Source organism: Balaenoptera ricei, chromosome 4 (genome assembly GCF_028023285.1).
Source record: "Balaenoptera ricei isolate mBalRic1 chromosome 4, mBalRic1.hap2, whole genome shotgun sequence".
NCBI lineage: Eukaryota > Metazoa > Chordata > Mammalia > Artiodactyla > Balaenopteridae > Balaenoptera > Balaenoptera ricei.
The window spans coordinates 36,861,663-36,884,970 of NC_082642.1; the positions used below are offsets into that span (position 1 = coordinate 36,861,663).

Consider the following 23,308-nt stretch of genomic DNA (forward strand, 5'->3'; position numbering starts at 1 on the left):
TGGCAGGCGGATTCTTAACCACCAGGGAAATCCCACCAAGTGAGTTTGAATTCACTGAACTGCGCCTTAAAAGTATTCAAGATACTACTATTTACTAGACCTTTTAACAAACATTTCTTTGCTGGACAGCTTGTCTCATACTTTATATTGAAAACTAATAGTTCACTGTTTTCCCGGTCAAAACCACGAAGTAGCTTGCTCCCGACTTTACAGTTAGTTACAATATTGTCAGCTTGCTCAATACAGTCAGCCGTGTTACTCAGATCGTGCCAAAATCGTCAGAGAACCATAGCACAGACTCAGATACCTAACTAACTTGAAGACTACTCCAGAAGGTACGGTATGCCTTGTGGGAAACGGAAGCGTCACTGTCCTTAAGTGTTCAGCAGTTTCCTACGGAAGGAAGAACCAGCTGGAACATATTTACACCACCTACTCAATTCATGCTCAACGTAATTTGAACAAAGCTAAATCATAGGTTTAGCAGGATCTCTACCAGATAAAATTTAGCTTAACTTTGTACCCAAATTGTTTACTGTTTGTGATCCAATTTGGACACACAAAAAACGTCATTTCGTAATCCTAGACATTAGATGAGTGAACTTTGCAAAAACAAAGTTAACGTTTGAGCAAATAAGTTGGCATAAAGTTACACAGAATGACAGCTGCTGAAACGGGTTAAAGGTGAGGGGAGCTACTCACAGGTACATGTGCATACCACCCAAATTTTATTTTATTTTTTTGACAAATGCAACATAATATAGATAACAAAGGTGCTAATTTTAGGGACAAGTCTGAAACAAGGCGAATGCAAATATATTATTACTTCATGTCAGGCAGCAGTAACTGAATTATAACTGAAAGTGCATTAAATTACTTCCCTAGGGGCTTCCTAAGGACCAAAGGTAGACAGAAATGGCCTGTTTTACATGAGTTCACAGACACCTCGAGGCGGTCACCGTTCAAGGGACAGTTGCGCACCCTAGGGTTTAGTTCTCAGAGCTGGAGTTGCCTTTGCTTCTCCTCCCAGGCAGAGGGAAGCTCGCTTTGCTCTGGGGCTGGGAGAGTTTGCGGGCTAGCAGGGTGAAGGGCTCGATCAGGGTCTTGCGGTCTGTGACCGTCACCTCCCACAGATGCACCTTCTCGCTCCTGGCCCACCGCTGTGCCACTTCGGCGTCCACTTGTCTCTGCTCAGAAAGGTCAGTTTTGTTTCCTAACACGACAATGGCCACCTGAAAGAAACGGGTAAAAGATCACACTTTGCCAGCATCAGTTCCTAGGCCAAATGGAGGAATCACACTGTCCCATTTAACAAAGTGCTTCGTCCAAGCTGACCCTCAGGCGTGAGCTGAAGGGTAAAGGGCATTACCTCACCCCTCGCTCAGTGTCTCTCCTTAAAAGCGCAGATGCTCTACAGGCTGCTGACTACGAAACACCTGAAGTTACTCCACTCCGGTACGGCTGGAAGACAGACTGGGGAAATCACTATCGAGGGCACAGATAACGGGGTGACTGAAGTGTGTCTGCATTTCAGTTTAGCTCTACCTGCTGTCTGGGAAACCTGCGATACGTACTTGAAGATACAACCAGGGAACTTCTGGAGCCGTGAGAGGTCTGCAGCCCTGGGGCCTGAGTTCCTTGAGAACGGGAATTGTTCTGTTCACGTTACTGCTAATCATAGCAAAGTGCCTGACACAAGCACTAAATACGTGTTGAACGTACCACCCAACAGGAACGTTTTACCCTAAATGCAAGGCAATCGATCCTTCTCTCCAAGTGGAGTGCTCGCTACCCCCAGGCACTGTTTCAGGCGACCAGAAGGGCAGTCACGGTCCGCGGGAGGGGAGACGAGTCGTGACCTCCAGATGCTGAGAGAGGGCCTGTAAAGGTACCTGAAGCAGGAGGCCGGGGAGGTGGAGGGAGACGAGTCGTGACCTCCAGATGCTGAGAGAGGGCCTGTAAAGGTACCTGAAGCAGGAGGCCGGGGAGGCGGAGGGCTCCGGGGAGGAGCAGCTCCGAGGGCGGCCTCTGCGCCACGGCCGCGTTCCCGCCTTGGAGACGCGCGCTCCCATGTGTCCGCAGGCCGGGGCTCTCCTCCGTCTCGGCAGGAGCCAGCCCTCCCGTCGCTCCTCACCACCCCGTCTCCGCGGTGAAGGTCCCCTTCCCCTTCCGGCCTGGCTGCATGCCCTCACCCGGCCGCCCGCAGGGCAGGGCACAGCGGGTGAGGTGTCCTAGGCTCAGGGCCACCTCCCTAAAAACCCTCAGGCCGAGGGCTGCTGCTTCTGCCTGCGGCCCCGGCCCCCCCCTCCCCGCCCCGGCTGTCGCTGCTCATCCCAGCGCTGGCCCTGGTCACCGCACACGCTACTCCCGTCACGCTGGTGGTGGCTTCACCAGCCCTGGGGGTGACCCTCCCGGCAACCTCATCCCTCAGCTCCTTGACCTCAGAGATCCTAACTGTCCTCCTGACCGCAGCCACTCGCTCCCACGAACAGGATAACCGCTCCCCTCTCTGACCTCAAGCGCGGGAATCCCGCTCCGACCGCTGCCTTCCTGGTTCATCCCAGCGCCCCTCTGCAGCAACCCGACAGCAGCGCAGGCACCCACGAGCCCCGGCGCTACCGCCTCTGTCTCAGTCCTTCAGCCCCGCTGCTGCCCTCGGCGCTCCCCCAGCTGAGCTGCTCGTTCGCTCCCTCGCCATTGTCATCACGCCGTAGGCCCCCCGCCGCCACCTCGGTTAAGCTGAACTCTTAACTGTACCTTTTGCCGACACCATTTACCGAACGTGGCCGGAGAGAAACACAACCCCGCTGGCCGGTCCCAGTTCGTAACCACTGACCTCCAGCGCGGTGCTGTCCTCCAGCAGATACATCACGTTCCCGCCACTTCCCCTGTACGGACGGCATCTCCTACCTTGGTCCCTCTCCTCCAACCTCCACCGTTCCCTCTGCCTTCCCCGTCCCACCCTCAGCTGATGTCCACACTACGTCGGCAAGAAGACGGGAGCAACTAGAAGGGAACTGTCAGGTGCTTCCACCACCACGTCTAACAGCCCCACCGTCCTCTAAGCCCATGTCCCCACCGTCCTCCACCTGGACAAGGATGTCAGTCCATCGGCGGTCCCCTCACCTGCGTCTCTCCGCTGAGTCACCCCACTGCATACCAACAACCATCTCTCTCATCTGAAAAACAAAACCACCTTACACATCCTTCTCCAGCTCGTCCCTGTTCCCCTTCTAGGGGACAATATATTTACCCTTTGACTCAAAACTCTTTCAAAGAGCTACGTTTGCTGTGCTCAACTCTCTCACGACCAGTCCATCAGACTTTGTCTCACTGTTTCACCACAACTGTCGTTGCTGAGATCTCCCAAGTTACTAAAGCTGGCCACTTCTCGGCTTTTTTGATCTGCCTTTAGTATCTGACATAGCTTGGTCACTTCCTACTTTTTAAAGTGCCGACTTTACTTGCCTTCTGGGACACCCTTATCTCTTGGTGTTGTTCCTCGTACTTCAAAGGCCACTTTGTACACTCCTTTGCTGCCTTCTCACTTCTCCAGCCGGTGAATGTCAAAGTGCTCTAGAGCGAGAGCATGTGAACTAAACTCTGCTTCTCACCTTGTCCCTCAAGGTGAAAGTCAACACAGAGTGATTTTTTTTTTTTTTTTGGCCACACAGCATGCGGGATCTTAGTTCCCCAACCAGGGATCAAACATACGCCCCCTACAGTGGAAGTGTGGAGTCTTAACCACTGGACCACCAGGGAAGTCCCAGAGTGACCATTTTAAAACAAGTCAAAAGACAGGACTTCCTGAGAGAGTGGTATGGACATATATACACTACCAAATGTAAAATAGATAGCTAGTGGGAAGCAGCCGCATAGCACAGGGAGATCAGCTCGGTGCTTGGTGACCACCTAGAGGGGTGGGATAGGGAGGGTGGGAGGGAGGGAGATGCAAGAGGGAGGGGATATGGGGATATACATATACGTATAGCTGATTCACTTTGTTATAAAGCAGAAATTAACACCACTGTAAAGCAATTACACTCCAATAAAGATGTTTTTTTAAAAAAAAAAAAAAAAAGAAGGGATTTCCCTGGTGGCGCAGTGGCTAAGACTCTGCGCTCCCAATGCAGGGGGCCCGGGTTCAATCCCTGGTCCGGGAACTAGATCCCACATGCACGCCACAACTAAGAAGCCCGCCTGCAGCAACTAAGACTTGGTGCAACCAGATAAATATTAAAAAAATAATAATAATAAAAATAAGTCAAAAGAGGTTCAACTTCATTCACATTAAGGACAAATGAAACTACGAAAATACCATTTCACCCAGAAGAGTCACAAAATCCAAAACTTTAACCACACATTGTTGTCAAGACTGAAGAAACAGGCATTTTCTTACCATTCCTATGGACTAACTTGTCACCATATTTACCTTTAACTCAAGAACCTAACTTCTGCTGGTTGATCTTACAACTCTATGTTAAAATGTACAAGATAATAAATGTCTAAGATTATTCACTGTAGCACAGTTCATGATAGCAAATGACCAGAGAGAACCTAAGTGTCCATCAATCTGAGACTGGTTAAATAAGTATGGTACATCTACCGCCACACAATGAATACTATGCATCAGTTTAAAAAAAAAAGGAATCTGAGTCCTGCTATGGAAAGGACTCCAGGATATATTACATGAAAAATACAAGGTGTACAACAATATGCTACCTTTGGTACAACAGAGAGAAAAATTAAAAAATTATGTACATTTCTATTTGCTTGTATTTACACAGAGAAACTCTGGAAGGACGCCCCCCAGACTAGGAAAGGGGTGAAACATTAAAACAGCATGCTTGAGGTACAGGAAATAGATGGTTGAACCCAGGGGTGGGAACAAGTTCACTAGCGTCCTCTCTATACATCATTTTTATTTTTGAACCATGTGCAACCATTACCCTTTCAATTTTTTAAAACAGACATGAAAACCAGTAAGTGCCACCCAAGCTAGACCCTGCCATCCCTTTGCCTCCCATCCCGAGTCGCCCTCAGCTCTACCTCCCCCCCAACCCCGCCCGCTCTGGCCTCAGAGCTGCTCCCGAGCACGACACGCTCCCGCCCCGGCCCCTGCTCGGCTGGGGCCTCCACCTGCAGCCCCTCCTCTAGACATCAGCTTGCGCCCTTCCCTCACACCCTTCAAATCTCTGCTGGAAGTCACCTCACCAGGCCTTCCCACACCACCTACAGAAAGCAGTGCCCTCGCTCCCCACTCCGCTTGACTTGTCTTCCTACACTGCATCGCTCCTCACAATACGTATTTGTTCGCTGTCCCTCTCTCCCCCGCCCCCCAGACAGAAGCTTTAAGGCAACAGGGACTCTGTTCTATTGTCTACTGTATTCCCTCCGCCTCACCTACAACAGTGCCAGGCACACAGCCCAGTAAGCACCTGCTATCAAACTACAATGAGGCAGCACCTCACACCGGTCAGAGTGGCCATCATCAAAAAGTCTACACACAATAAATGCTGGAGAACAGGGAACCCTCCTACACTGTTGGTGGGAATGTAAATTGACGCAGCCACTGTGGAGAACAGTATGGAGGTTCCTTAAAAAACTAAACATAGAACTACAGTATGATCCTGCAATCCCACTCCTGGGTATACATCCGGAGAAAACTCTAATTCGAAAAAATACATGCACCCCAATGTTCACTGCAGCACTATTCACAGTAGCCAAGACCTGGAAACGACCTAAATGCTCATCAACAGATGACTGGATAAAGAAGACATGGTACATATACACAATGGAATATTACTCAGCCATAAAAAGAAACAAAATAATGCCATTTGCAGCAACATGCATGCAACTAGAGATTATCATACTAAGTGAAGTAAGTCAGACAGAGTAAGACAAACATCATATCACTTATATGTGGAATCTAAAATATGACACAAATGAATTTATCTATGAAACAGAAACAGACTCGCATAGAGAACAGACTGGTGGTTGCCAAGGGGGAGGGGGGGTGGGGGAGGGAAGGAATGGGAGTTTGGGATTAGCAGATGCAAACTATTATATACAGGATGGATAAACAACAAGGTCCTACTGTATAGCACAGGGAGCTATATTCAATATCCTGTGATAAACCAAAATGGAAAAGAATTTAAAAATGAATATATATGCATGTATAACTGAATCACTTTGCTGTACAGCAGTAATTAACACAACATGGTAAATCAACTATACTTCAATAAAAAAATTTAAAAATAAGCATTTGCTGATTGTGCTTCTTAAATCCCCATAATAACCATATGAGAAAGGTACTATTATTATCCTTATTCTATAGATAAGGAAACTAAGGCAGAAAAGTTGAGAAGCAGAGCCAAGATTCAAGTATCAAGTATATGAGTGTTCACCGAACTATACTTTTAACTTTAGGGGGGCAGGGAGGGAAATCTGGGGGATACTCCCCAAAATAATAACAGCACTTATCTGTCTCGGTGGGAAAGATGGGAAACAGGTGGAGAGGAGCCTTCATTACTTACCTTTTCATATCTTTTGAATATTGAACCTTGTGAATGTTGTTATCTATTCACAAAGTAAGTTAGTATTCAAAATAATAAAAATAATTAAAATATCAACAAACCCAGAGGTCCTTGAACAGGTGAGTGGTTAAATAAACCCTGGTACATACACACCATGGAAAACCACCCAGCAAGAGAAAGGAATGCACGACTCATACACGCAATCACCTGGATGACTCATCAGAGAATTATGCTGAGTGAAAAAGGCCTATACCAAACGGTTACAAACTGCAATTCCATTTACGTTAACACTCTTGAAATGACAAGGTTACAGAGATGGAGAACAGATAACGGTTAAGGAGGGAGAGGGGATGGGAGGGGAATGCCATGTGTGGCCACGAAAGGTCCCATGAGGGGTCCCTGCAGTGCTGGAAAGGTCCCCTCACTGTATAAACGTCAGTACCTCGGTTGTGTTATTTTACTATAGTTTTGCACAGTGTTATTAGCATTGGGGGAAACTGCGTTAGGGATCTCTATTATTCCTTAAAATTGCATGTGAATCTACAATTACCTCAAAATTAACAGTATGACATAAAAAATACATAAAAATTAGGTTAAGAACATGTAGCCGGTGCTGTTAACGGGTTCATGACATGGTTCCCTAAACCCTGAGGAGTCAGCCATGCCAAGACCCAGAGAAAGACCTGCGATGAGAGAGTTCCAGGCAGGGGAACGAGCAACTGAGAAGGACTTCACAGGGGAACAAAATTATCATGCTGGAAAAGCAGAAAGCTGACCCCTGGAGTACAGTGACAGAGGAACAGAATGCTAAAGGCGAAAGGACAGACATGGGCCAGATCATCTAAAACTTTACAGACCATAGTAAGAATCTTATTTTCAAATGGTAAGTGGATAGAAGCCACTAATTATTTATTAGTTTTTTCCACTCCTTTTCTTTTTCTTTTTTTTTTTTTTTTTTTTTAAGGCTAAGGACAATCCTATTTCTCCAAGAAGACAATAAAAAGCCCTAGGAAACAGTGATCCCAAATAACATGAAATGAACTATGTAGTATATGCAATATGGAGTCATTAAAATTCAAGTTGCACATGGGAACAAGCAAAGGCAGAAAGTCAAATGCTGGTCCTGGTTGAACTCAGTCCTGTATTTCCTGGGCTAGGGAAAAAAATCATGAAGATTACAGATACTGTGAATACAATTTAATGCTTTTAAAATATTTTAATTGCCCAAAAGCCCATGCTACAATTTCAACAGTGTTATAATTCATAGCTGGCATTTTTTAACATACCCACTTACCTCTTTTTTGTCTTTGAACTTATCAATTTCTTTCTTCAGAAGCTCCACTCTTTGAAAGGACTCAAGGTTATTCACACTGTACACAAGAACAAAGCCATCAGCAAATGAAAAATAATGCTTTGGCAGCTCCACGCCTTCCTGTAGGCCTCGGGTGTCGTAAAGATGTAACTGTTCCTTGACTCCCCGATCTGTTTCCACTGCAGCCATATACACATCTTCCATTGTTTCACAGTCCTCCATTCCTGGGGTTAAAAAGGAATTACTTTTACATACACAAATATCAAATCATTATGTTCTTCACCTGAAACTAATACAATGTTATGTCAATTATTCCTCAATTAAAAAAAAAAGCTTCTACTCTTTTTGGATAACTCAATACCAATTGTTGAGTATTTTTTTGTCCTTTAGAAGTTGGCTTTCTAGGTTCCTTATTTATTACACATAAGAATCATATTTCCATTTACTAGCTTCTTTAAAATGAAAGGTAATTGTTACAGTAAATGAACAAAGTGCTTTTTAAGATTACTTCTTCCACATAGACATAAAAGAAATAAAAATTTGGCAGTGAGATTTACTATTACTTATTTTTCAGAAGTAACTTACAAGAGTTAAAGAACTTACTATCTCAATTGGAGAATGAAGGGCTGATTTTTAAAGTAGCTTCAACAACTAAGTGGCCCCATTTTCTTTTTCATCAGCGCCAAGGACAGGACCTGGGTAAGTTTGATTTTTCTCTGTACAATTTCCACTGTTTCCAGGGTCTGTTTCAAGGACTCGGAAATGTACATGTCCAGTCTGGGTCTAGGCCCCAGGCCTTAATTCCCAAGTACCTACTGCGCACTTTTGTGTGAATGTCCTCCAAGTCCTTCAAACGAACAAGACTTGTTATCTTTCCTGCCCCCAGCTGTCCCTCCTCCTTGCTTTTGTCCCGTGATCACCATTCACCTGGTCAGTCTTCAGCGTTCTCTTTGAACAAGGAAAGTATGGGTGAATGGGGCCCTAAAGCAGCCACTCTACACCTGAGACATCTGCTCAATCCACCGCCTGCTTCCACTGCCCTCGGCTTGCTCCCTGCACCTGAATGACTGCAACAGCTCAGGAGACACCTGGTCAACACCTCACCCTTTCCAGGCTCTGCTGAAATGTCAGCTCTGTAGATTTTCTTAGGATTATCCACTTCCCCCCATCCTGCTCTTACCGTGCCTTGCACAGGTAATACCACTTCACCCTAACCTCTTTTCGTATCTGTCCCCTCCGGAGCTGCAGTGTTAACTCCTCAAGAGCCAGGACTGTGGCGAATCTCTCTTTGGAGCTCTGAGGACTAACGAATTGACTTACATACGTAGAAAGTCCTTAGTAAATGTCTGAATGAATGATGAATGCGTGAGCTCATAACAGGTGCCCCAATTTCATTCCCCTGCTCGCCTGAATGATAAGCCTTGTAAAATCCATTTTACTTTCCTCCATTTGTGTAGGTTTTGTCTCTTCAACTCACCTAGAACTTCCTCAAGAGAAACAACCCTTCTGTGTACACAGCAAGTATGCAACAACCATTTGTGGATGAGGGGATTAAGGTGAGAAGATGAACACTTTGAATGTTAATGACTAGTGCAAGAGGTAGTCTATGAAGACATAAACTTATTGGGCTTCGATTACAAAAAATGTAAAAGCAAAAACTACCAAGACTTTTGTCATGGTGGATGTTCTGTCCACCAAAAGCCAGTCTGGTTCCCTTCCTCCTCCCATTAAGCTTAGACCTTTTGAGATTTTGTCACCCTATACATCAAGTGACGTTACGACTCTGCATCTCCTCTGCCACTCCACACCACCTCTGTCCCAGCGGGAGACTAAGGCTGCACTTCTAGAAAGGGTAAAACAGAGGCTGCTGAGATGTGGGACAGAGGGTATGAGTTCCACAGTGAAAACAAGGGGCAACTCAGTGACGTGCTCCCTCCGCTCCCAAAACTTTGGTGGCCAACTCTTCATCCTCTAGGCGGGGGAATCTGGGGAATCTGGCCAGTGAAAAAGGAGAAATCCTAAACATGCTAACCTCTGAGGTTAACCAACAAATGCCCCACCCAGGTCACCTTATAATGAAGCGAAGTCATGAACCCTATCCACATGCTTAGAGCTTTAAATTAGCTTTTCAGCTCTCCGTTCTTAATTACAAGCAGACAACCAAGGATTACCAGACACCTGAGAAAGAAACCAAAAATCAGGAAAGAGCACCTGAAAAGAAAAAGACTGTGCAAAGAAAAGAAAACAGACAAAAAAACTACCAAATGTTATACTCAAAGAGGTAAGATAGTGCATCCATGAAATAACAGGATACTAAGAAATGAAAACTCAATACAAGGGCTGAAAGATAAAGATGAGGAAAATTCCCATAGAGTGGAACAAAATGCTGAGAAATTTCAAACAGGAGAAGAGAAATTTTAAAAATCAGAGGACGAGTCCAGAAGATCCAGCATCCAAAAAGAGAGTTCCAGAAAGAGAGAGCAGAGAACACAGAAGAGAAATAATTCAGAGCTGAAGAACACACATTTCCATATTGAAAGGGAGTTCCAGAAAGAGAGAGCAGAGAACACAGAAGAGAAATAATTCAGAGCTGAAGAACACACATTTCCATATTGAAAGGGAGTTCCAGAAAGAGAGAGCAGAGAACACAGAAGAGAAATAATTCAGAGCTGAAGAACACACATTTCCATATTGAAAGGGAGTTCCAGAAAGAGAGAGCAGAGAACACAGAAGAGAAATAATTCAGAGCTGAAGAACACACATTTCCATATTGAAAGGGAGTTCCCGAAAGAGAGAACAGAGAACACAGAAGAGAAATAATTCAGAGCTGAAGAACACACATTTCCATATTGAAAGGGAGTTCCCGAAAGAGAGAGCAGAGAACACAGAAATAATTCAGAGCTGAAGAACACACATTTCCATATTGAAAGGGAGTTCCAGAAAGAGAGAACAGAGAACACAGAAGAGAAATAATTCAGAGCTGAAGAACACACATTTCCATATTGAAAGGGAGTTCCAGAAAGAGAGAGCAGAGAACACAGAAGAGAAATAATTCAGAGCTGAAGAACACACATTTCCATATTGAAAGGGAGTTCCAGAAAGAGAGAGCAGAGAACACAGAAGAGAAATAATTCAGAGCTGAAGAACACACATTTCCATATTGAAAGGGAGTTCCCGAAAGAGAGAACAGAGAACACAGAAGAGAAATAATTCAGAGCTGAAGAACACACATTTCCATATTGAAAGGGCCCACCAGGTGCCCAGCACCGTGGATGAACACAGACTGATCCTATGATACACCACTGCAAACTGCAGAGCACTGGGGAGAGAGCCTACAAAAGCGTCCACATCCGAAGCATCAAGAATCACGATGGCGTCTGGCTTCTCAGAAGCACTGGAAGAAGGTATTAGAATCTGGTGAACTGAAGATACACATGGTCTATGAGCCTGCGCTTTCATTCCTAGGTATATCCCCCAGACCTTGTCCAAATCATAGCTGGGATACGTGCATAAGACTGTTCACAGCAGCACTATTTCTAATAGCCCCAGACTGGAAACAACCCAAATGTTCACCAAGATACAAGAGGTAAATAGGGACTTCCATGGCGGTCCAGTGGATAAGACGCCACGCTCCCAATGCAGGTGACACGGGTTTGATCCCTGGTCAGGGAACCAAGATCCCACATGCTGCATGCCACATGGGGCGTGCAAAAAAATAAAGATACAAGAGGTAAATAAATGGAGGTATATTGAGACAATATACCTATCATGAAAATTACACCACATCTACTTAAAAGTGTTTTATGCACTTTTCTATATGTATGATGCATTTTATAATAAAAGAAGGAGAAAAGATGATAATGGACCAATGCTTTCAACATTTTGGAAGGAAATTATTCTCCATCTAGAATTCTATACCCATCAAAATTATAACTCAATTGTGAATGAAAGTAAAGACATTTTCAAACACATGAAGCCTCAGAATATGTATCGTGCACATTTTCTCAGGAAACTCTTTGAGGGAGGCCCGCCATCAAAATTAGCATGTAATCGTAGAAAGAGGAAGACACCAGATTCGGAAAACAAAACCTCACACGAGAGTAAAGGGAATCATAGGGACAATAGTAAATACCTTTATTCAGAAGCCCCAGGATTACTACTGTGCACCAGGCATAGAGGGCATTCTGACGGCTGTCATCACCCGATGCCTCATCCCATCGTGCAACCTTTTCAACCCCCAAAAAAGTACTGCAAGATGCGCTCCACCAAAAGAAGGGCGTAAACAGAAGGTGACGGGAGATCTAGAAAACAGGAAATCAAACCCAGGAAGAAAGAAAAAGTAAAGGGAAGTTCTATGGTGACAGCTGTACAATTGGCCCAGATAAGAGAATGCTAGCTAGATATTTTTGGAAAAATATCTCAAAAAAAAAAGGGCAGGATGGATTATCTGATATGATTGACCTCATGGAGAACTGAGAACCATCTGGACATGTGGAAGAATCAGCAAAAGGTATAAACAAAACTAAAGAAGTGATAGAGCAAATATTAGCCTCCATAAGAAGAAAAAGAAAGAAAAGAAACAATCATAGTACATAATACTGCTCAGCTGAGAATATTTACATGTGCCAGCAGTTGTCAAAGTGTGGTCTACAGAGATCCCTTGAGGTCTCCTTTCAGGGAACCCATATGGGCAAAACTATTTTCATAATAATATAAGACATTCGCCTTTTTCACTGTGTTGACATTTGTGCTGATGATATAAATGTAATGATGGGTAAAACTGCTGGTGCCAGGACTTCCCTGGTGGCACAGTGGTTAAGAATCCATCTGCCAATGCAGGGGACACAGGTTCGAGCCCTCGTCCAGGAAGATCCCACATGCCGCGGAGCGACTACGCCCGTGCGCCACAACTACTAAGCCTGCGCTCTAGAGCTCACATGCCACAACTACTGAGCCCACGTGCCACAACTACTGAAGCCCGTGTTCCACAACAAGAGAAGCCACCGCAATGAGAAGCCCATGCAAAGAAGAGTAGCCCCTGCTCGCCGCAACTAGAGAAAGCCTGCACGAAGCAACGAAGACCCAATGCAGCCAAAAATAAAATTAATTAATTGAAAAAAAAATTCTCTAAAAAAAAAACCTGCTGGTGCCTTAGTACAAATCAAGGCAGTGGCACCAACTGTATTAGAGGTTGAATTCCTCAACACCTCATACTTGCAGTTTCAAAAGAAAAAGCCAGTTTCACTTAAGAATGTCCTTGATGAAGCAGGAAAAGTTACCAAATTTATTAAATCCTTATCTTTGAGTATGTATCTTTACATCTTTTTAATATTCTATGTGATTAATGAGAAGTATACATGAAGTATTTCTGCTTAATGAATAATGGTAACTGTCTGGAGGAAAAGCTCTTGCGTTTGAGTTTCAAGCTGAAATAGCTACGTTTGTGTTTTTTTTTTTGGCTCTGTTGGGTCTTCCCTGCTGCGTGCAGGCTTTCTCTAGTTGCGGTGTGCGGGCTTCTCATTGCAGTGGCTTCTCTTGTTGCGGAGCATGGGCTCTAGGCGTGGGCTTCAGTAGTTGCAGTGTGTGGGCTCAGTAGTTGTGGCTCGCGGGCTCTAGAGTGCAGGCTCACTGCATGGTGCATGGGCTTAGTTGCTCTGTGGCATGTGGGATCCTCCTGGACCAGGGATCGAACCCGTGTCCCCTGTATTGGCAGGCGGATTCTTAACCACTGCGCCACCAGGGAAGTCCCACTTCTTTTTTTTTTTTTTTTTTTTAAAGAAGGAATAACAGAAAAAAACCATGGTCATTCAGGGTATTTGACAGACGTTTTCTCAAAGATGAATACGAGAGCCTATCATTTCAAGGAAAATAACTGACAGTATCCGTTGTTAATGGTAAGATTTTAGCTTTCAAGCAAAAATGAGAATTGTATTCATCAGCAGAAACTTGATAGCTTCCCAATACCGATGAGACTGGTGATGATATTAATAAATGGTATTTGGAAGATCTGCTTACCTCAGTTAGCCAGTATTTTCCAAATGACCAATTCATAAATGTTAAGAAACCATGCATGGGTAAAAAACCCATTTGAAGTGCAAGATAAATGAATGAGATTTTAATGTAATAGAACAGGAGAAGTTCGCTGATGTGGCTTCAGACTCCACCCTGCAACAACCTTTAAGTAACCGTCACCGATTTGAGTTTTAGTGAAATACCAAAGAAGGAAGTCCACAATCATCTGCAAAGCTACTAAAATATTCCTACCTTTTTCAACCACATATTTGTGTGAGGCCACCTTTTCTTCACATATTTCAACTAAAAAAACATGTAACAACAGACTGAATGCAAAGGCAAGCAGATATGATAATCCAGCTGCCTTCTATCAGGCTGGACATTCGATTTTCAAAAACGTAAATCAACACTCACCTTCTCACTAGATTTTTTTGAAAATATAACTATTTTTCATTAAAATGTGTTACCTTAGCATACAATAAGTTTATTGTTATTATTTTACGTGATAAGTTTTTTTTTTAATTTCCTCAGGTTTAATCTCTAATACAATAAAAATATCATAAGACATAGCCTACAGAAACAAAATCTGTTGGGGTTTTAAGAGGGGAAAGGGATTCTTTTTTTCCCTCTTTGGGCATAATTTACTTTTTCACTGGCATAAATTAGAATCTGAAGGTGAAAAATTCAGAACCAATAGTGCAGCACTGTGATAGGTTTACAGACCTTCTGGCACAGGCATCGTTATTAATAAAAACCAAATATGGATTTAACCGAAGTTGTTAAATATTATTCTGGGAAGGTGGAAGAGAATCAGAGTTCATCAAAATGGTTAATAAAAGTAAGACAGAAATGTGCTTGACGCCACTTGCCAGCGATAAATACTTCAAAGATCTGGGATTCTACGTATCTCCCTAAGATAAGCCTTGTTTGATTCTAACGTGTTATGTCCGTCCTTCCTTACCAAACTGTGACCTCCTTAAAGCCAGAGATGCTTCTCCACCTTTATATCCCCACAGGTCTCATCACAGCCTGTACCAAAGAGCAAGTACTGAACAATTATTTAACTCAATGAATGAATAAATGAATGAGATAATCCGATTCACAAAATTAGGTCATACTGCAGCAAACAACTGTCTCTTCCATTCTTAAAACCTATACAGCAGTACTGGAAAGTCATGTTTGAAATGAGAATAAGAGATCATTCAACGTATTCTGAAGTCAATGAGTCTGTGATTCCAAGACCACTCTTCATCATGTAAACACACTGGAAACCACATAGAGACAACATTTTTCTTACCTGTTACAACTCTTGTTCTAACAGAGTAAGTGCAAGCACTCTGGAATTTCAACAACATAAAGATGTTTTTTCCTTGCCCCTACTTTCCCCCCGCATCTCTGTCGATTTCTATGACCCTTTCGGTCCTTCTCGATGACACCTCACTTTTGTGCACCACTGCCCATCTTTAAGTTAGCACGACCAATGAAAGATCCTGACCAGTTCCCAGAACCTGCAGGGAAACTAGGGAAAAATAATCTTACCAATAGTATGATTCCCATAAAGGAGCTGCTCCAAAATTGCCGTTTTCCCCACAGACAACAAGCCGCAAACCACAACCTTACAGCCCTTTCCCATCTTCTCTTAGGATACCACTGTGAAGAAAAGAGAAGATCTTTAAAACTGTGTACTGTTTAAAAAAAAGAAAAAAGAAAAAAAATCAACCTTTCCTTTTTCTTTCTTTCTGTGTTTAAATTTAATTAGTAATACATACACAGGGGGAAACTGCAAGTATAAAAAGAAATGTAGAATACGGTACATCCTTCCAAACCCCATTCCTGGTTCCTGTCCTCCCTTAATCAGTGTTACTAGTTCCTATATATCTCTGCAGAGGTGACCTAGAGAAACATAAGAATACATGTATAGATATATGTTTGTTTTCAAACAACATAAACACATCTTATACAAAGACTATTCCAATACTAATTAAGTCTATAGGAATCCGAACCGAATCCTAGATGAAGCAAACCTTGAACTGCCTGCTCGTCAACGTTTACCTGGAAAAATAAGCATTTAAGTAAAAATTTAAGGAGGCATGAAGATAAAAATTTGGACAGAGAATAGACATTATTTTTTAAAGAAGTATTAACACCATCATTGCGAACGTCAGTCTCTTCTCAGGAGAGTGAGAAACTGGATTTGGGGTTGTCTTAGTCGTACTTCTTTTTGCGTCACAGTTCTTCATGCTAGAAAAATTGCTCAGGCACTTTAAACTGAAAGAAAGGAAAACTCATTTCCCTCGCTTCCTCACATATGCATAGAAGAGCGAGACTGGGTAACACTTTCTTGAATTTTCCTCAAAGTTTTTATTTTCCAGAAGGCAAGGTACCAGCAGACAAGACAGAAAGGGAAAGGGGGCTCATTAAATACAACAGAAAAACTTGGGAAGAGAAGTTAAAGTTCCACATTGTCTTTTGCCTCCTTTCCTCCAGTTCTCTTACCTAGAAGTGTGAAACATGCAATAGCGCTGACGAAAAAGCATGCCACGACACCTTCAAGTCAGAAAACAGCAACAAGAAAGTCCAAATGAGCATTCAAATAAAAGGGACGGTGGGCATCTTTCTGTATGTGTGTGCACACGTGTGTCACACATCACTATTTTTTTTTTATCAACACCTAAAACATTAACAAATGAACTTCCTGTAAGTCTTCTCTACTGTTTTCCCAAAGTCCGTAATTTTGTTTTTTATTGAGGTATAGCTGATTTCCAGTGTTATGTTAGTTTCAGGTGTACAACAAAGAGTGAGTCAAAAATTTTATAGATTATATTCCATGTATAGTTATTATAAAATATTGGCTATTCTTCTCTGTGCTGTACAATATATCCTTGTAGCTTATTTATTTTATACATAGGAGTATAATCCCCTACCCCTATCTTGCCCCTCCCCCCTCTCTCCCCCCACTGGTAACCACTAGTTTGTTCTCTGTATCTCTGCGTCTGTTTCTTTTTTGTTATATCCACTAGTTTGTTGTATTTTTTTAAATTCCACATATAAATGATAACATACAGTATTTGTCTTTTCTCTGACTTATTTCAATAAGCATAATACCCTCCACGTCCATCCACGTTGTTGCAAATAGCAAAATTTCATTCTTTTTTATGGCTGAGTAGTATTCCATTGTATATATTGATATCTTCTTTATCCATTCCTCTGTTGATGGACACTTAGGTTGCTTCCATATCTTGGCTGCTGTAAATAGTGCTGCAACAAACATTGGGATGTAGTATCTTTTCAAATTTGCATGTTTGTTTTCTTTGGATATACACCCAGGAGTGGAAATGCTGGACCATAGGGTAGCTCTATGTTTAGGTTTTCGAGGAAGCTCCATACTGTTTTCCACAGTGGCTGCACCAGTTTACCTTCCCACCAACAGTGCAAGAGGGTCCATTTTCCTCCACATCCTTGCCTACGTTTGTTATTCGTAGACTTTCGGATGATAGCCATTCTGACAGGTGTGAGGTGATATCTCATTGTGGTTTTGATTTGCATTTCTCTGATGATGAACGACGTTGAGCATCTTTTCACATGCCTGTTGGCCATCAGTGTGTCTTCTTTGAAAAAGTGTCTATTTAGGTCCGCCACCCATTTTTAAATTGGAGTCTTTTTTATATTGAATTGTATGAGTTGTATTTTGGATATTAAGCCCTTGGCAGTCATATCATGTGCAAATATTTTCTCCCATTCAGTAGGTTGTCTTCATTTTGTTGATGGTTTTGTTTGCTGCGCAAAACCTTTTAAGTTTAATTAGGTGCCATTTGTTTATTTTTGCTTTTGTTTCCTTTGCCTTAAGAAACAGATTCAAAAAAGTGTTTCTAAGATTTATGTCAAAGAGTGTTCTGCCTATGTTTTCTTCAGGGAGTTTTATGGTTTTTGACCTTACCTTTAGGTCTTTAATCCATTTTGAGTTTATTTTTGTGTATGGTGTTAGGGAGTGTTCTAATTTCATTCTTTTACATGTAGCTGTCCAGTTTTCCCAGCACCACTTATTGAAGAGGCTGTCTCTTCTCCATTGTATATCCTTGCCTCCTTTGTCATAGATTAGTTGTCAAAGTCCATAATTTCTTATGACCCAGATCAGCCACGACACTTATCTCCTGACATGAAAAAAAATTTTTTTTTTTTGGCTGTGTTGGGTCTTCATTGCTGCGCACGGGCTTTCTCTAGTCGAGGCCAGCGGGGGCTGCTCTTCATTGTGGTGCGTGGGCTTCTCATTGCTGTGGCTTCTCTTCTTGTGGAGCACAGGCTCTAGGCATGCGGTCTTCAGTAGTTGTGGCTCGCGGGCTCTAGAGCTCAAGCTCAGTAGTTGTGGCGCACAGGCTTAGTTGCTCCACTGCATGTGGGATCTTCCTGGACCAGAAATCGAACCCATGTCCCCTGCATAGGCAGGTGGATTCTTAACCACTGCGCCACCAGGGAAGTCCCGAAGTGGATTTATTTAGAGAGAAACATGCTCCACAGACAGGATGTGGGTCATCTCAGAAGGTGAGAAAGGCCCAAAGGGCTTTTAATAAGAGTTAAAATTTAAAGGAAGTTGCCACCTAACTACATGAGAAGAGGATAAGAAAGTGATGGTGGCATGCGCAACAATTCTGTTGTCAGGAAAGGTTGCCGTTGGAATCTAAATTCTGATTTTTCTATTGTTATTTCCCTTCCTCTGAAATAATATTAGGATCAGCAGGTAAAGTTTGTTAAAAATATGCACTATTTTGTATTTGTATGTGTACAAGATAAATTGGGGCATTTGTTTCAGTATTTCAGAGAAGACTTCAAGGGAAAACAATAAAAGCAACTGAAAAGAGGTAACTCAAACACTAGGTAAGGATTTTAAGGTTTTTTAGGATGGTGAGAGAAGGAAAGAAATAAAACAGATCATGGTAAATATTTTATACCATCAAAAAGAAAACAAAGATGAGAGGGTAAGTGTGATTAATCAAAGCACATCTGAAACATTCTAGCTTCCTAGTTGTCTTCAAGTGGGAAACAATAATACTACATAAACCTGAAGATTAGGACTTCCCTGGTGGTGCAGTGGTTAAGAATCCGCCTGCCAATGCAGGGGACACAGGTTCGAGCCCTGGTCTGGGAAGATCCCACATGACGCAGGGCAACTAAGCCCGTGCACCACAGCTACTGGGCCCACGCATCACAACTACTGAAGCCCGTGCGCCTAGAGCCCGTGCTCCGCAACGAGAAGCCACGGTAATGAGAAGCCCATGCACTGCAATGAAGAGTAGCTCCCACTCGCCACAACTAGAGTAAAAACTGAAGATTAGTGACCTGCTTTACCGTTAAAAAATATGAATTCTTGGGACTTCCCTGGAAGTCCAGTGGTTAAGACTTCACCTTCTAATGCAGGGGATGAGGGTTCGATCCCTGGTCAGGGAGCTAAGATCCCACATGCCTCTCAGCCAAAACACCAAAACATAAAAACAGAAGCAATATTGTAACAAATTCAATAAAGACTTTAAAAATGGTCCACACCAAAAAATGTTTAAAAAAAAAAAAAAAAAGAATTCTTGAGGTATAAACTACTGTGTATAAAATAAGCTACAAGGCTACATTGTACAGCACAGGGAATATGGCCAATATTTTATAATAACTATAAATGGAATATAATTTAAAACTGTGAATCACTAAGTTGTACACATGAAACTCATGTAATACTGTACATCAACTATACCTCCATAAAATTAATTTTTTAAAAGTATATGTTCTGTAAAAAATTAATATCTAATGTAATATTTTGAATGAAGAACATTAAATACACATACAAAACACTTTATTTTCTATATATGATCATGATGGTAGGGACTCACATTACATATAAGGAAGTTGTTCTCACACATATATATTCAACAGGTACAAATAAAACCTACTAAAAGCTTAGTTCTATAAGCATTATAATATTTCATAATTCCCAAACACAATAAATAGGTACCATTCCCTTCCAAATATAAAGGGCAGGGAATCACATGAATAGATCCTGGGGGTGGCCACGCCTCTTATTAAACCCAGGTTTCGAGAGTTTGAAAGGCCCCAGAGTAGATGGATGACCTTTAAGGTCACTTCTAATACTGTAACACTATGAGAGCGGAAACTACTTACCCGGAAACTGCATCAACACGAGGTTAATACAAAAAGCGGTAGCTACAGCTACCTGTATAGTCTCTACCCTAAGAAACTGCTGGACAATACAATTCAATCTGTGACCTACTAATCCCTGACATTCTGATATAAATGACTAAGAGTATGTGCTTAACAGGCAAAATCCAATGCAGTCTTAAATACATATTGCTTTGCTTTCCAGGCTAATCAATAATGTGGCTAGAGAATAAAAATATGATCCGATCCATTCTGCTGAAAACACTGAGCTTGGTCAGTATGCTCTGTGAAAAGCCATCAGAAAGAGCTACCGAGAATTGTCAGTACTTCTGTTCTTCCTTCTGTTCTTCTAAGGAAATCATTCTAGTTTTAAAGTAAAACACAACTTTTTAATGCAAACTGAAAAATATTATCACCAAAACACTGTTAACCTCATAAAGAGATGTTATAGATCTTATTATGCAAGCATCACAGGAAGAAAACCTCTACACTGTGTATTTGTTTATGTAAACATCATGACTGTGTGCAATACTTTCACTTAGCCATAGATGAATACACTTTACATACATAACACATAAACACATATTAAAAGAGTTTTGCAAACAATACTGCACATAATGAAATACAATAAACAGATTCCAGTAACCATTCTTTTACTCATTCACTAAATATTTACTGAGGGATTATCCTAATGCCAGGCATTAGGGACAAACTAGGAGGCAAAATCAGAAATGATCCCTGCCCTCAGGAATCTCAAAATCAATTGAAAATACCAATCCAAATCTTGCAAAATTGCTAATTGAGAAACTGCAAACTGCAAATCAACAAACAAAGCTGCAAAACCTAATTAAGAAATAGCAGTGATTAATCACATTGCCAGAATCTTCTTTCCAAATGATTATTCCACCTTTGTAGTCAATCGTTCTTGACTAATTTTCCTCACAACCCACATCTGATCCATCAATAAAGCCTCTACCTTTCAAACACATCCAAGGCTGGACCACTTAGCACCTCCATCACTAATGAAGTAGTCCAAGGCACTATAGTCTCTCATCTGATCTCTCAAAGATGTCCACATCATAATCCCCCAAATCCATGAGTATTCTACTTTACATGGTAAAAAAAAGACTTTGTGGTTGTGACTAAATGAAGAACCTTGAGATGGGGAGATTATCCTGGATTATCTGAGTGGACTCAATGTAATCACAAGTGTCTTTATAAGGCAGAGACAAGAGTGGCAGAAGTGAGAGAGAGAGAGATTTGAAGATGCTATAATGCTGGCTTTGAAGATGAAGAGGCCAGGAACCAAGGGATGCAGGTGGCTTCCAGAAGCTGGAAAAGTCAAGGAAATGGAGTCTCCCCTAGCACCCCGAAAAGGAACACAGCTCGACTGACAACTCGATGTTAGCCTAGAGAGATTTCTGACCTACAGACCTATAAGACGATAAACGTGTACTCTTTTTTTATTGTTTAATTTTTTGGCCGTGCCACGTGGCATGTGGGATCTTAGTTCCCCAACCAGAGATCAAACCCGTGCCCCCTGCATTTGAGGTGCAGAGTCCTAACCACTGGACCGCCCGGGAAGTCCCTTTGTACTCTTTTAAGCCAGTAAATTTGCTGTAATTTGTTATAACAGCAACAGGAAAATGAATGCAACCTCCTAACCGTCCAAACTTTTTCCCTTCTTCCTTTTAGCCTCAAACAATCCTTTTTTTTTTTTTTTTCCTTTGGCCACGCTGTGCAGGCTTGCGGGATCTTAGTTCCCCGACCAGGGATCGAACCCAGGGCAAGGCAGAGAAAGCTCTGAGTCCTAACCACTGGACCACCAGGGAAGTCCCCAAGTGATCCTTTTAAAATGTAGGTCACATGAAGTCACGCTTCTGCTCAACATCGTGCCATGGTTTCCAATCTCAGAAAGTGTGAAAACCCAAGGTCCATAAGAACGTTCGTCTCTTTGATGTCACGGGCCAGTTTCCCCTATGCCTCCTTGCTGGTCCTGTATTAACGCAGGCACGCTCCAGCCCTGGCGCTCTTCTCTCTGAAATCAGTCCCCACACCTCCAAGGTCTTTTCTCAAACGCCACTTCTCAACACTTACCTGAATATTCCATCCAAAATTTCCACCCCTGCCCCAACACGCCCTACCCGTCCCTTCCCCTTAATGTTTGTCCTTAACACTTATCACAGAGCATAATATACATCTTATGTTTATTCTCCTTTTTCCAACAAGCTAGAATTGCTGCGACGACCACTGCTACCATCCCAGCAGCTGGGCACATATGAGGCCCTTCAGAAATATCTGTTGAATGAATCAATGCACCTGTGAGGGCTTTTACAACGGTAAAGCTGCAATTAAAAAAAAAAAAAAAAAAAAGAAGGATATTAGGAAATGGGGTAAAAAAAATAACCAAACCCACTAATTTAGAAGATAAGAGTCTCTTAAACCTTCGCCACATTTAAACTTAGAATTTGTAAGAGAATTAAACCACATGATTTACCTAAAATGAAAATATTTTGGAGATGCAAAAAAGCTAGTAAATAAACTGTCAATAAAGAACGCAACACAAAACGCCTGCATTTTCTCGGCTTTTTTCCCCAAAACACTCGCACCTGACAACCAGATTTTGGCATATAAATATTTCGCCTTTCTAGAAAGATCGTGGTTCTGACGTAGCAAATCTGGGACCAGATCTGCACGCAGGAAAGGCACGGACCTGGGAAGGCGAGGACCTGCCTGCACCCCCCCTCCCCTCCCCTCCCCCCCAATCCTTTTGGTGCAAAATTCCTCGGAGCGGGGCCTGCAGCCCCAATTGCTCCGGGGGGGGACAGACGCGGCTCCCACCGCCAAGCCCCCGCACCTCGAGCGCCCCACCTGCCGGCTGGGGCAGCGCCGCCGGGGCCCCCAGTTTCTGCGCGCGTCCGGGGAAAGCGGGGAGCCCGCAGCGGTCCCCCCCCCCCCCCCCCCCCCGCCAGGTGAGGCGCCAGCAGCGCAAAGCGGCCCCGCCAGATGCCCCCGACAGACCCGCACGCCTCGCAGGCCCACAGGAGAGCGGCGCGCGGGCTGCGGCCCCGGGAGCCCCGCCCCCAACTTGCCTCCTGGAGTCGGCGGGATGTCTGGACGCTCTCTAGCCCAGGCCTTGCGGCTGACGGTCACCGCCGGCTCGCCTCTGCCTCTCAGGCTCGAATCCCGAGGAGCGGGGGAAGAGACCCGGGGGGAGGTTACGCCCAATCCCGGCCGAACTCCGCCCAGCGGGCTCTCTGCCGGAACTACATGTCCCATGAGGCTCTGC

The 23,308-nt window shown here is 43.2% G+C and overlaps 1 protein-coding gene across 3 annotated transcripts; it reads right to left on the reverse strand.

The window, feature by feature from the left end:
• Window positions 1–715: 715 nt before the first annotated feature.
• On the reverse strand, window positions 716–23,278 carry NKIRAS1 (NFKB inhibitor interacting Ras like 1). 3 transcript variants are annotated; one of them, XM_059920414.1, is made up of 5 exons: window positions 23,112–23,278; window positions 22,339–22,364; window positions 15,400–15,510; window positions 7,831–8,072; window positions 716–1,232 (listed from the first exon to the last, which is right to left on the reverse strand). In XM_059920414.1, exons 3-5 carry the CDS (start codon window positions 15,491–15,493, stop codon window positions 990–992), a joined length of 579 nt encoding a protein of 192 aa, XP_059776397.1. In that variant the 5' UTR covers window positions 15,494–15,510; window positions 22,339–22,364; window positions 23,112–23,278; the 3' UTR covers window positions 716–989. The 3 variants fall into 3 exon arrangements, with proteins under 3 accessions (XP_059776397.1, XP_059776395.1, XP_059776394.1); XM_059920412.1 differs by lacking the exons at window positions 22,339–22,364; window positions 23,112–23,278 and adding exons at window positions 15,630–15,753; window positions 22,877–22,892; XM_059920411.1 differs by lacking the exon at window positions 22,339–22,364 and having other exon boundaries at window positions 23,112–23,277.
• Window positions 23,279–23,308: the final 30 nt, after the last annotated feature.